At 42.3% G+C, this 15,058-nt stretch overlaps 1 protein-coding gene across 1 annotated transcript in view; it reads left to right on the top strand.

Moving 5' to 3' along the window:
* Positions 1-4,510, top strand: part of GUCY1A2 (guanylate cyclase 1 soluble subunit alpha 2) — a 161,821-nt gene extending 157,311 nt beyond the window's left edge. Inside the window, exon 8 of the mRNA XM_081860349.1 lies at positions 3,445-4,510. Within this exon, the coding sequence (XP_081716475.1) occupies positions 3,445-3,652 (208 nt within the window). The 3' untranslated portion in view covers positions 3,653-4,510. The remainder of the gene's footprint in view (positions 1-3,444) is intronic.
* Positions 4,511-15,058: the final 10,548 nt, after the last annotated feature.

Below are 15,058 nucleotides of genomic sequence, written 5' to 3'. Positions count from 1 at the left end.
TTATAGCCTGCGCTAGCAAGACTGAAAAAAGGAGCCTTGGTGGAAGAGAACTGGTTAATGAGGACTATTAAATAACTTCTTGGTCAACGGTCCTATCATATATTGAGTCAGACCAGTGTTATCTGGTAGTAGCCAAGGCCTGAAGCAGAAATAAATTGGCTACTTGGCCTGAAAATAAAGCAAAACTACAGATGCCGGGTTTAATTCAATATATCTAACAGTAGCGTATACAGCAGAGCATATATTTTTCTGTAGAAAGCTTTAAGGGGGCATATTTAGTCCGTATTGCTAGCACTAAAATTAAAGTGGTTTCTATTGTTCATGATAAACAGGACTTGGGAATTCAAGGAGGTTGCATTAACCAAAGGCATATTTGGTAGTCTCTCCAGTGTGGTTGATTTGTGGTTCGAGGACCCGACCACCGCGACGTGAAAAGAAGACACAGGGACACGTGATATAAGGTTAATGGGCTAGAAAAGGCCACAACTTACAGCAATGAAAAGGTATTGGCTTAGGCATTGGATCGCGAAACAAGTGGGTTTATTCACCAGGGGTTCATCACCTGTTGATGCTAATCCAACTATAGGCTCACCCCTGCTGTCACCGAGGGTCGTGCCATGGCCTCCCGCCAAGCAGGCATCGGACAGAATACACGACCGCCAGATTCCTTTAACGGAATACCCCTAAACATTGAAGGCATAGGCGATGGCCACACCTAGCACTTCGACACACCACAGCACATTATTCCAATGCCTAACCTACCCACCAATACCACAAAAGTTGTGACGATTGCTACGAGGTAGGCGAAAAAACCAAAAAGCCTAATGCCAAATGGAAAAACTCCTACCAGGCCCCCCGTGCAACCGGGGCGACCAACCTAAGGTCCATAGCAAGGTCAATGACCTAAGCCCTAACTCAATGGGAGTGGAGGGTGGGTGACTCGCACAGGACGACGAAGAGAAATGAGGCCGGGGAGAGGCTGACGCTGCAGCATCAAGGCTGCTGGACACGCCCCCCCCACGGCACCTGGTTGGACGGCCACCGGGGGGGGCGTACGCGCCAGCCAGGTGAGCTGGAGGCAGGGGGCGTCGCCCCCTGCTAGGGGCGGTGTTCAGGCTCCCGCCCACAACCACTCCCCTCTCTTTCAGGGAGGAGAGTCTTTATCCAGCTTTATAAACAGTAAACCATCTGCCCCAAAAATGTACACCAGAGCTTTCCAAACTGTGTGTCGCGACACATTAGTGAGTTGGCTGCAGTGTGTAGGTGTGTCGTGCAAACGCTCCCTGCGCTCCTGCGGTTTGCTAGTAAAGCCAAATTGGTGTGTTGCGAAGTGATGCATGTCTCCTTATCAGCAGAAGACAAAGTGAGCAGCTGGGGTTTTGAACCCTGGTCTCTCAGGTCAACCAATCAGTTCATGCTTTTTAAATATAGTAATAGCAATATTCCTATTTTTGCTTCAACCCACAACCTCATGGCAACCATCTTTGCAGCAGCCATTTTGTGGCTGGTGCTCACAACATCCTCTCAAAATTCTAAATGGGCCCCTGAGCCCAGAAATGTTGGTGACCACTGATCTATTCTATTCTTGATGGACTTGAGTAATGTAATAGTTGTATTAGGCCACTAACAATGGTAGAGTCATGAATAAAAGAGTGTTGGACTAGCAGGTAAATTAATTGTTCAAAACAGGCTGAATGCAAACACGTCTACTGTCAAATGTATTTCTGTATTTACTGATGTTCACCTGTTATGGTAGATATCTCATAAGCTTGATACCCCAATATCTGAATCTAAGGCTAAATTGTATATTAACTGAATTTTCTTTCCCATAGAAACATGTTCTACTTGCTATAAACTTTCCGTTAGAATATATCACCTATATATATGAATGCTAACAGCTTTTAGGTCCATTTTGTATAAACAGTTATTACGTCCATTTTTTTCTGAAAATGGGAGAAAGCAGCAAGAAATGGATTTGGCTAGCATCTGAATATTTTGTGAATGCAGTTCTTGTTTGCTGAGGGTATATATCATCAGCTGAAGCCATATGACTCCTACAGAAAACATTCGGGGATTATACTGGCTTTTTGCAGAAATGTAAGCTTCCATATAATTTTTACAGCTGAAAGAATGGATTTTGCTATCAAGCTCAAGGGACCTGCTTGGGCTCAGTATAATGGTCTGAGACTTGCAAGGTCCCTGGCAGGGACGGCTGTTTCCAAAACACTTAATCCCCAAGCAGATACTTATTCATCCCACACAGCTCCTCTTGAGATAGTGTGTGTGTGCATTTCTACTTTTGGCACAGTCTTTGCATTGCCTCTCATACCCTTACAGGATCTGTCTCGCCTCTGTATGGATAACATATTGACTGTGCTTTACGGTAGCACAGAATCCCCTACCAGCAGTGGAAACTGTGCCGTAAGGTCCTTTATTTCTTGCCATAGGAATAAAACCTGCTCAAAACCTTTGAACAAAAAGAATGCTTTTCCAGTATTGTATTGGCAAATACAGACAAGTTGTGAGTCAGAATGATTGGGGAGGTGTGTCTCTTCAGTTCAATTAGCCATATCGGTCATCTCTCGCCAAAACAGAGTTGGGCCATTGGCTCAGGCATGGCTCCTAAATTTCTATTTCTAAAGCACAGGTGGCAAATGGAACTATTCTGAATCCAAAGCACACATAGCACAGTTCCACGGAGTTTAATGTGTTAGCTTTTAGGCAATATTTCCTAATTTAGTTCCACACTTTGCCAGGGAAAGGGGAGGTGCTGGATGCTGAGATTTCCAGATTTAGCTATGTTCTCTTATAATTAAGGGTATAATGGTGCAGCTACTTGCACTCTTGGGTGAGACTGATTATCTAGACCCATTTAAGTCTGGGTCCCCCAAACTGGTTGGAGGATCAAATTGGCCCTGGTGGATGACCTTTATTAGGAGAGAAACAGAGTGTGCGACATCATTGTTTCTCCTTGATCTCACAGAGGATTTGCATACCATTGGCCAGGCCATGGTATACTCTTGGATCACCTCCATGTTAGGAGTTGGAGGCACTGTGGTTCTGCTCCTACCTTCATGGTCAATTTCAGTGAATAACATTGCCTTTGGGTCCCCTTCTAACTGAGCTGTGGGGTTCCGCAAGGCAGTATTCTGCCCCCAGTGCTACTTGACATCTATATGAAGCCATTGGAGACAGTCATTAGGAGATTTGAAGAGCAGTATTGAATGAATAAATATATGAACATGGATTGCTCAATCTGCTGTTGCCAATTGTTGTTACCAAGTGGCCAACCGACACTATATTTTGTGCAGAAATTATGAAAAAGTTTACTTGTCCTTAATCTTCTGAGCCTTGTAAAGTTGGTCTGCATTGTAGTTTGAGAACTGCAATTCAACACTGATTTTTTGTTTAATCTCTCCTCCCTCCCTCCCCATCCATCCCCAGGCTTCTGAAAAAGGAAGAAAATTTTATCTTCATTCCTCGATCCCGTGAAGAGCTTCCAGACAACTTTCCAAAGGAAATCCCTGGGATTTGTTATTTCCTGGAGGTCAGAACTGGTCAGAAGCAGCCAAAGTCCTCTGTCACATCTGCCAGAGTGAGAAAGATTTCCTACAACATTGGCACCATGTTCCTCCGGGAAACGAGCCTATGAGGCCTGCTGCAGATCAAAGACTCATCAAAAAAGCACAAACCCAGAACTGGGTCATGACAGGAAAGAGGAGATTCTTTCTGTTTCACTGCATTGTTCCAAGCAAGCAGTAAAAGCTCCGTGAAATGTCAGGCAATAATTCTTTTTAAAGGTGGGTGACTGCAGTCCATAAACAAACTGGGAAGGGTCAAGGGAGGGAGCAGGGGTTTTTATTTTTTAATCAAATTAAAACAAAATACCTTTCTGTTGCCAGAGCTACTGTTGGCCATAAATATCAATGTGGTAAAAAGAAGAAGAATCCAGATTGAGTTGCTATTAGTGGGGGAGGCATTCCACAAAGCATTGGGACTCTTCTGCAAGGCCCATTGAAATAAATGGAGCATTTGGTATATTGCTTTGTTCTGTTCTGAAACAGGTGGGCATTTCTTTTTATCTGAAGATGTAGTACCCCTGCTACTTCTTTAAACATCCAGCATTCACGCCAACAGAATCGGGGTAGGCCCCCTTCACATGCATCTGTGAAATGCATGTAAGAGTCACGGTAGCGGTACTTGGTGAATTGCTCTCAGAAGTTGCACCAGCTAAACTGATTATGATGCATTCCTGCGTTGAAAGGAAAGTTACCTAAATATGCTTCTCGGTATTTATTTTTTTATTTTTAAAAAAACAACACTTCATACAAATACTGTAGAGATCATTTATAATCATCTCAGCAGGAAGAATTATAATTCTGCATATAATATCATAGGGATTTTGTCTACTTTTTATACATTTCATTATCTGGACTATATTTCACATGCTGTATCAGATGTGAGGCTAGGCTACTCCTGTATATTTTCTGCCATCTATCTGTCAAAGCTGCTTCTTAGAATAGAATCATAGAATCATAGAGTTGGAAGAGACCACAAGGGCCATCGAGTCCAACCCCCTGCCAAGCAGGAAACACCATCAGAGCACTCCTGACATATGGTTGTCAAGCCTCTGCTTAAAGACCTCCAAAGAAGGAGACTCCACCACACTCCTTGGCAGCAAATTCCACTGTCGAACAGCTCTTACTGTCAGGAAGTTCTTCCTAATGTTTAGGTGGAATCTTCTTTCTTGTAGTTTGGAGCCATTGCTCCATGTCCGCTTCTCTGGAGCAGCAGTAAACAACCTTTCTCCCTCCTCTATGTGACATCCTTTTATATATTTGAACATGGCTATCATATCACCCCTTAACCTCCTCTTCTCCAGGCTAAACATGCCCAGCTCCCTTAGCCGTTCCTCATAAGGCATCGTTTCCAGGCCTTTGACCATTTTGGTTGCCCTCCTCTGGACACATTCCAGTTTGTCAGTGTCCTTCTTGAACTGTGGTGCCCAGAACTGGACACAGGACTCCAGGTGAGGTCTTCTTCTTCTTCAAATTATAAGAAATGCCATTTTGCTGGGGGTTTGCAAGAGCTACACTTCGATCATGTTCATTTTCTGTTTAGTAGATGTTTATGTCTTGCATATTTAAACTGATGTTCAATATTTGTCCCGCTAGTAGTGTTATGTCCTGGCATCAGAACAATGCAAGCAAAGTAGTTATTTTCATACTCATTAATTGGTATATTATTGGAAATCCTAAAGCCCCAGAGTAAAGTAATTGTCCTTTGTAATGAAACATGCCTAAAAGTAGGTGGTCCAACATCATTGTCCTCTGAACTTCTCCCAAGTGTCCAGTTATCATTGGGGGGCATAAGATACCTGTTGTCACTGGCTTTGCATTTCCAGTTACTAACATGGGTAGAATATCCAATTATTAATGTTGGCGCGTTCAGTTTCTCAAGATTTGATATATTTTTAGAAATATCCCCTCAAAATACCTTTCATATTCTGGAGCTTCAAAAGTCCTGGTGCCATCAATATCCTTGAAACTACTCTAGAGTAAGCAGTTTGAGGACTGTAGTCTAGCTACTGCTTTGATCAGCAGTAAAATTTCACTTGTATATGTAGATAATTTCATGTTCATTTTTCATGCGGACCAATTCAGTAAGAGATTTTCATTTACAAAATTTATAGTGTTCCTTTGCATCAGCAGTGCGTCATTCCAAGCCAAACTTTAATATACTCTGAAGAACATAAAACCATGCATGGGGCTTTACTTGTGAAATCACAACTCGGTGAACTCAGAACTGGTAAAGGGACGGATTCTTGAAAAATTGTCCATTTAGCCTGTTGCAGCAAAAACAAAGATCTTTTGCCATCTTAAAAACTTAGGCTGTAATCCTATACACACTTAACTTGGGAGTAAGTCCCATTGAATTCAGTGGGATTTACCTTTGGGAAGACATGTACAGAATTGTGCATTAGAAGATTTATTGTGGCATAAGCAGGGTTGGCCCAATTACAAAGAGGAATGAGACAGTTGTCTCAAGTGGTCAGCACAAGGGGCAGTGAATTTGCAATTGAACCCCCTGCTCACTTTGTTATTAGCTGGGTTGGCTGCCCATCAGCCCCTCTCACTCCACCCAACAAGGCAAGAGTCTTGGAGCCCTACTCCTCCCCCCTGCCTCATCCTGCTCTCAGTGTCCCACAGGGCAAGGCCTTTTGGGTGAGGTAGGCAGGAGACTGCCTAAGGCAAATCACAGTGGCTAAAGAGACTGTTATAAATGTGGAATGCCACAGAGGGCCCCCTTGGGTAAGGTGAGGAAGGAAGGGTGGAGAGGGAACAGTGGGGAAGACATCAGCACCAACACTTACTTGGGAGCAAAGAGAAAGGACGAGAAGTAAGGAAGGATGGCAGGAGGGAAGACGAGGACGCCATCAGCAAAACCTCAATGAAGAGGGAAAGTGGTGATGGCAGAGCCACTGCCTGCCTCAGGTGGCGCAATCCCTTGCGCTAGGCCTGAGCATAAGCTTTCGTAGACTAGGGTCCACTTCATTGGATGCAGAGAGTATTATCTTTTTTGGCACATCTGTTGCTCTCACATAGTGATGCGTGGAGAGCTGGGCTAATAGGAAGAAAATCCCCAGGCCTTTGGGGATACCCAACTTCAAGCCAAGGCCAGCTTCTGGGGGTCAACAGATATCTGTTGCCACTGTTTTGCAATAAAATAAAATAAATTGCTCCATGGAGAAGCAGCTCCCATCATCGTAAAAAGGAGGCCAAGTATGGGTTGGGAACATAAAGGCCAGATGGAGGACCTTTGTTGAATTAATTCTTGGATTTGATCGATTGTGTTTGAGATTGTTTTGACATGCATTTGGATTTGACTTGTTTTACATTCTGATATATGCTGTGTTTTGTTCTAATGACATTCCTTCAGATATTTTGTGTTAATAGAGCTGGGGTGGTAGTACTGTTTTGCTGTTGGTGGCTTTGGGCTTTTTTTTTTAACCAAAGCTGAGTGGGGGTGGTTGAACTGTGTACAATGCCCTGAGCTCTTTGGGGGAAAACGTGGGGTAAAAATGTAAATAAATAGCCAACCATGCAAGAGGGAGCATTCTGCTTCTGAGATTGCTGTGCAGGGCAAAAGTGTATGCACGATAAAAACTGGCGCTTTCTGGAACATGTGGGCTCTGCATCCCCCTGGGATTTGAAACCGAACACTTCCATTTTCCCTCTATATTTGTGGATGGATAGGCAGAGATATACATGCACAAGATAATGTTTCATGCATCCAACAAAGTGCTCTCTAGTCTACAAAAGCTGATGCCACGATACATCTTGTTAGTCTTTAATGTGCCACAAAACTCTTGGCTATCTTGCACAGAAGCAATTCAACACAATTCCAGTGGAACCTTGATGATTTATGCCCTGTGTGATCCTTGATACCCAAAGGTGAAGCATAGAACATACTGTATTTCTCTGGTATTGCGTCCCTGGAGCTTTCTTGACAGTTAAAGAGGTGGCTGGCATATTACTTCTGCAATGGTACCTTGAGCAGAATGCTAATTTGAAGCTGAATGTTGCCCGTGTCTTACAGATGAACACTCAAGTGCAGGTTTGTACAGCAGTTCTGAAGTTTAAAAGCAAAACTGGAATTTAAGCTGAAGTCAAAGGTTTAGGAGGATGCTGTGCTCTTCGCTGCAAAGAGTGTGTTGCTTCTGAGAACAAGGCTGTTTCTCTAGATTAATTCATTTACAGCAAATGTTCTTAAGCAGTGAGTTGTGGGCACAGCCATCTCCCAGACCCCCTTCCCCTGTTGATGGGTCCGGGTCACCATATGCATTGTTTGGTCCAGCAGGCAGTTTTCCTAATCCATCCTCATGACTGGACCACCCACTCAGGATATCAGTGAGGGTACCATATCCATTTCAAGCTTGATATCCCTTTCCCAGGCCTGGGGCTTTCCAGACATTTCAGCCAACATGGCCAATGGTCAGGGAGGATAGGAATTTTAGTTTGAAACATCCAGATAGTGTCATGATGGGATGTTCTGCCTTAAAATAGATTGTGATTAATAGCAGTTGAGAGTGGAAATTGAACCCCTGATGATAGGAATAATAAAATAAGTAATAACTAGGAATAAGATAATAAGATAATAAAAAGTCATTTACACAAGTCCCATGGTACCCAGTTCAACTTACTTTTGAGTAGACATGCATAGGATTGCATTGTTAGAAGTCTCTTTTTGTAAACTGGCCACAGATGATGCTCTATCAATATCGGTCATTTTTCTCAGAACAAGCCCATTGATCTAAGGACATTATTAAAAATTAGAGGTTCTTCATTGCTGTCCCACCCTCTAACAGAGCAAAATTAGCCATATTACCTTTGGTTCAAAATCTGTTTTCATAAGGTGCAAGGCAGGGCTTGAAGTATTCCTGTGTCAAAGGTTGTACATTTTCCCATACATTGTAGCCATTCATAGCAGAGTCTCAAGTCAATATCACATTTTTGTTTTTTCACTTTTAGCACAGCAGATTACCTCTGAGAAAGCTGTTGGTTGCTGCTTTATCCAGCAATATGCAAGCTATTAGCAGATAGACTGGGGGGTGGGTTGCATCTTATACTACATTTGAATCTCTAAACTGGAGTCATCATGGAACCAATTTTGCAGTGAAATAGCTTCATTTAGATATGAACTTTAAAAATTTGCTTCTGAGTACTGAGCTTCCAACACACACATGGTCCCAACAATGAAAATCATTATGATTATGGAAATCATAGGGACAGTGGGAACGAAATCTACCAAGCATTATGGCTATGTAATCTCCTCCATTCATTGCATTAGGATTTGCAGGGGCCTTCTGTTCAACCTCAGTTATAATTAAGGGACGTTGCATGGCAACATTGCTTGGTGAATTGTTCCCATTGTTTCTAGACAGGTAGAGAGACTAGGAATACTAATTCCTTTGAACAATAGTGTCCAGGAGGTAGGAGTGATGGTCCTGAATGGGGAAAAAAGCAGAACCACTATAATCACAGAGATCAGTGCAAAACCTAAACAATTGGGTATCATCATCTCCATGGAGATAATGGCTGTGTTTGCAAATAAATCAACTCTCTCAAAAGAAAGAATAGCTTCCCACAAAGAGCCTGCAGACAGTGCTTTTTATATATAAGCATCTTCAAATGCGACACCTCCCAGACACCCATTTTCAGTGCATTGTACCAAGTGATGTGCTTCCGTATTATGACAACTAAAGTTCCTTTGGGGGCACGTTTCTCTAGCTCATTGTGTGAGGGAAGCTTGAGCGTATTGCCAGTCTTGCCTTTTTATATTGCTGCAATGGCCAGATTATTTAATATCTTGAAGAGAAAAGCATGGACATTTTTCATTAAATCAAGAATGACCTTCCCGCCCCCCAGCTTTAACTAAACAGATGCTGTGGACCATATGGTTCAGTTGCCCCTCATTGAGAGAGACATTTCGGATTCAGCAAAGCTCTGCGGCTGGAAGGCTGTTCAAATTGCAAGGTGTGAGCAGGCAGTGTTTTGCAAAACTTATCAAAAGGAACTAAGGCAACATTTTAGAATGTAAATGAATGCAGTGCTATCCAAATGAGAGATATGCTAAGGCATTATCTCCGTTTGGTAGGACAATTTACTACATCAGTACCTTTCAGTGGCACACCATCCAAGTTCTGAATTATAGGCTTGTTGGTCTTGCCTTTGGGACCTATGAGTGGAGTAGATGTTAGATCACTAACTCCATGCATCTAGGAGCTTTAAAAAGAAGGCAGTCTAATCAAGACCTACGCTTGAGAAAACAAAAGCTCAGAACTTGTTGCAACATAATCACATTTCAGTCATACATGACAATAATGCTATCTGATTTTCATGTTTCCAATACAGTGGCAAGGAGTCCATTTCTAAAGCATGTGCTCCAAAAGGATGTCTTTGTGCATACCCATGAAATGTACCCCTTAGGTTGAAATAGATATTATGGTTTATTGTTGATTATTTCTACAGGACTCACAGTGTACAGAATGCTGTACCATTGTCATCTCAGCAACTTTGTAGGGCCGGTGTATCCAACACGGTGGCCTATAGATGCTGTTGGACTACAATGCCCATCATTCCTGACCATTAGCCATGCTGAATGGGGCTGATGGGAGATGCAGTCCAACATCTGCAGAGCACCACATTGGCTACCCACGCTGGACCCTGTGCTGTAGGGGCACTCAGATCAAATCAAGCAAGGATTTGAACTTTGATCTTCCACAGATCAAAACCACTAGTAGTGTTGCCTCTCAGAATATTCCAAACTGGAGGATTTAATATCTTCCTAACCAAATCATCTCATTCAGAATGCTTTAAAACTAAATTGAACTGCAGGGTTACAAAGTAAGATTTGCCGGTGCCCTCAAGCTTTTCACATGTTTGTAACTTACACATAGCTCTTGCCAGGGTGCACTCAAGCAGAAGTCAATATACAGACTTACATGGGAGAAAGCCTCATTGCATATGGGCATCCATAGAATTTTGGTTAGTCCCTCTGCATTGCTCTTAGTCGGATTTAGCCATGCCTAACTGGCAGGGTTGCATCTTTTAATGTCTGATAGTGCCTCTCATCTTCTGAACTATCTGAACATCTACATCTTACACTGTGCATGGCATGTATGTCACTTGCAGTTCTACATAAAATTTAATTTACCTAAGACATCCCTATGACGTTCTTATAAATCCTAGAGATCAACACACAGATGATGCCCTTCAAACAAGCCAGTATGTCTCCAGGCAGAGACTATGTGGGGAGGGACATTTATACAATTCCCAGGCACTACACTCTAGATTGCCATGGATTTTAGGCTATCTGTTAAATTATCGTTTTAAATTGGTAGCAAACTGAAGGATTTAATATCTCCACACACACATTACTCACATGCATCAAGTAACTGTGCTGGAAATAATTGGGGAAATCTGTTTATAGATTGCAGGATTGGCTTCCATGGAGATTTTTTGAAAAATGTTGAACAGGTGTTATTTTAGAATGCTTACTAAATACAGTATTTTGTCTTGAAACATGGGTCTAAACTAGACCCACTGAGTATTTGCAAACTCTACTGAATCTCCTCTGCTGTCCCATACCTCTTAATGTATAGGAACATAGGAAGCTGCCTTGTATTAGTGGCAGACCACTGGTCCATCTAGCCCAGTTTTGTCTACACTGAATGCCAGCAGCTCTCCAGGGTTTCAGGCAAGAGGCTCTCCCAGCCCAAACTGGAGGTGCCAGGGATTGAAACTGGGATCATTTACATGCAAGACAGATACTCTACTACTGAGCTATGGCCCTTCCCAATATATCCTATCTTATTTCACAATGGCCAGTAGGTGTCAGAGCCTTCTCCAGTCCTATTTGTGCTAGAAAATAAATCATATCAAGAATGGATCATTGGCAGATGGCACTAGGATTGCCATACAACATTTACCACTGGTAAGTGGTATGTTACACCTGCCAGAATTGAGAAGAAGGAAATTTAAGCAGTGCATCCATGTGCCACCTGTCCATTTTAGGTCAGTGCCATTATTTTGATCACTTCCAGGTATGTTATAATCACTTACATATTTATGAGTCACTCTCTAGCCATTCTAGTAATTCTTTGGAATAGATCAAGTACTCAACATTCAGCAAATCTGCCAAACATCACTAAGGGACTCAACCATCATTTACAAAGCAAAGCAAATGCAGTTGAATAAATGTTGCGAGATGAGTAGAAGTATCCCATTGAAAACAAATACGTGCTTTTTAGTAGGGCTTGACATATCCATTCCTTGTCATTTTTGTATGTGTTCTCCTATCTGTCCGTTCTGCCATGTTTCCACATCATTCTGCAAGTTAAAATAATATTTGCACAAAAATAATACATTTGAATATGTGCTTTTAAAATTTATTTTGTTCTGGTTTTTTTTTTAAAAAAAAAAACACCTGAGAACTTCATCAGAATATTTGGGAAGTGGGAATGCTGGTGGATAACTTACGTTCAGATCAACACATTAGTCTAGGAAGCTGGGGATCAGGTCAGTTCATATCAGAATTTGCAAAGGATGAACTCCTCAAAAATCCCACCTTCTAAGGATCTAAGTCATTCTTGGTATCAGAAATAACACTGTTTGGCCAGCACAGTCATTTAAGTGCTCTGATCCCACAGTTCTTGAATTCACTAATTTAAGCATCACTTTATGCTTGTATGTTTATTATTTTATAACATAACACTCAACCTGTAGAACGGAGTTGGATACAGTCCAACTAATACCCCAAAGGTATGATGCCCATGTTCTCAGCTCTAGCCCAGTTCAGCTTTTAGGCAGCTTTTCTAAATCCTTCCCAGATGTGATATTATTAATCAACAAGTAGGCAAAGAAAACAAAGGAAATTAACAAGCTGTGTAAATGCAGAGAATGCAGAGAGATCTTTTGCTAGGACCAAGCTGCAAATAAAATCTTCAGACAAATCTGTACTGAAAATTCATATTGTACTTGCATAGCGGCCCATTATGAATTGTGCATGTGCGCTTGGGAGAATTAGCTCCTAGCAATAACTTACAAGTATGAAGCAATAAAAGAAAAAGCCATGATCACATTGGTGTAGGTACATACTGTGTACCAAATTATTTGTGCTTGTGGCAGTTAAACTGTATATAAGCAATAAACCAGTAAGTCATACATTGAAAATTAGCCTCCCTGGCATACAAAGCAATAAGTGACTTCTGAGTTGGAGCAATGGCTGTAGAAAACATGGCAACATTTAATGTCTCTCAGCATCCATCTTGTGCGACCAAGCCATTATCTTTCTTTCCGAATGCATTTTACTTCAAGGTCCAGTTTTCTCACATGCATTGCCTGCAAGGTTGCGGGTGAGAATATTTAACAACGGGAGATAGGAGACAGGACAAGAGCTAGTGCTTAAAAACCTATGAAAAATGTAAAAAGAGATCTGCTGGTTGGCAGGTTGAGGTAGCTGCTGATTTTGCAGAGCTTTAAGGTTGGCTTAAGTCCTATCTGCAACTTGCTGGTATAAAATTCAAGGAAATTATATTTGTTCCTTGCAAAACTTATAGATAAGGTAAGAACAAAACTGGCCCACAATAAAAGCATGGAAACACTGTTATGCCACCTCAAAGCTTCTGCTGGCCTTTATCCAGGCAGCTTTTATTGATTAGTGGCATTTCTACGTAGGATAGCATCATGTATCTTTCTGTCACAGGCTACTAGATGGTTAATGAAGCAAGAAAGCGCTCTTTGCTTTGTACAAGGAGCTTTCCAACTCTTGTTCCATTTTATCTTCACATTGGAAGTGTGAGATAAGTGAAGGTTGGAAGAGAAGTATTTGCCCATGGCCACCAAATCATGGGTTTGAATCTGGGACTTCTGCAGAGTCTATCTGGGACTTCTCCAAAGTCTATCTTTTGCAAGGTTCACATTTCAGTCATTGCTTTCCTAGTATTGCCTAGACTGTTTTTTCAGAATTCACAGCTGATGTTTCCCTTCAGCACATACTCAACTGTGCATAGCAGCCAATGCTGTTCTCATCTGGCATACAGTGGCACACTACTGTGCATTCGTTAAAATAATCCTCAAGAATAGCAGTATTGACTTTTTTTACATGAGAGTTCGTTGAAGCAGTGCTATTTACGCCTGGAACTGGTTGGTCAGTGGCAGGATGGGAGACCATCTGGAAACCAATCATATACTGCCTTCAGTTGTTGTTAAGAAAGTTGGGCCATAAATGAAATAAGTAAAACTAAAGCTGGAAGTCTCCCAGCTGATGCCCTGACCAGAGGTGCGTCAGAAGCTGTACAATGTACATCTCTGTAACTTAGCAGGTCTGGGCTGGGTTGTTGCCTGAAATAGGAATCCATCTGAGAACACTCCCTGCCCTCATTCTCAGTTCCTTGGAGGAAATATAGTATCCAAGGTAATAAACAGTGCAAAATTGCTTCAGTGTGGCTTAATTAGCTGTGTTGCTGCATGGAGGTTTCATCAAGCCCCTCCATTAAGGTCACAGAGAAAATGAGTCTGTTCATTAATGGAAGTGTAGAACAGAAAAGGTTTGGCCACCTCTCTGGCACATATAGACCACTGCCTTAAATCCACCTGTACTTTATTTTCCACATTTTCAGTTTAAAATTAAGGATTATCCAACAAACTGTTGCCCAAGTCAGGTCGCTTCACTAAATTTCAGCACCCTCCTAACATCCAACTTCTTTTATTAATTAATCAAGAATAACCCCATATTATTCATTCTCATCAATAAACAACATTAGAGAGGAGGTAGAGAGATACCACATTATGTTTATAATAAAGGTAAAGGTACCCCTGCCCGTACGGGCCAGTCTTGCCAGACTCTAGGGTTGTGCACTCATCTCACTCTATAGGCCGAGAGCCAGAGCTGTCCGCAGACACTTCCGGGTCACGTGGCCAGTGTGACAAGCTGCATCTGGCGAGCCAGCGCAGCACACGGAACGCCATTTACCTTCCCGCTGGTAAGCGGTCCCTATTTATCTACTTGCACCCGGGGGTGCTTTCGAACTGCTAGGTTGGCAGGCGCGGGGACCGAACGACAGGAGCGCACCCCGCCGCGGGGATTTGAACTGCCGACCATGCGATCGGCAAATCCTAGGTGCTGAGGTTTTACCCACAGCGCCACCCACGTCCTTATGTTTATAATAAGCTGCCTTAAATTGTTTATAAGGATAAATAGGTAGTCAAAAACTATGAAGGAGTTTATGTTGTGACCTTGAGTGTGCATTTGTATTTTTAGCTACCAATAAGGTTGCAGGAGACAATATACACTTACTCTGCTGTCATGTAGTCACACAAGAATCAGCAAGACTGTCACAGGCTTAGTTCTATCATTGCTTCGGTTAATGGTGAGATTGGAGCCTGTGTCACTAACACATCATGCCCCGTTCATGCAAAGCCATCCCCTGGTTGTCTGTTGCTAATAATGCAGGTTAGTACTCACTGTGGAAGAACACCATTCTTTAACCCCTGAT

This window comes from Podarcis erhardii (assembly GCF_964252035.2).
Source record: "Podarcis erhardii genome assembly, chromosome: 4".
Classification (NCBI taxonomy): Eukaryota; Metazoa; Chordata; class Lepidosauria; order Squamata; family Lacertidae; genus Podarcis; species Podarcis erhardii.
The sequence above is the reverse complement of the archived record's forward strand: the minus strand, read 5'-3'. Positions and strand labels throughout refer to the sequence as shown.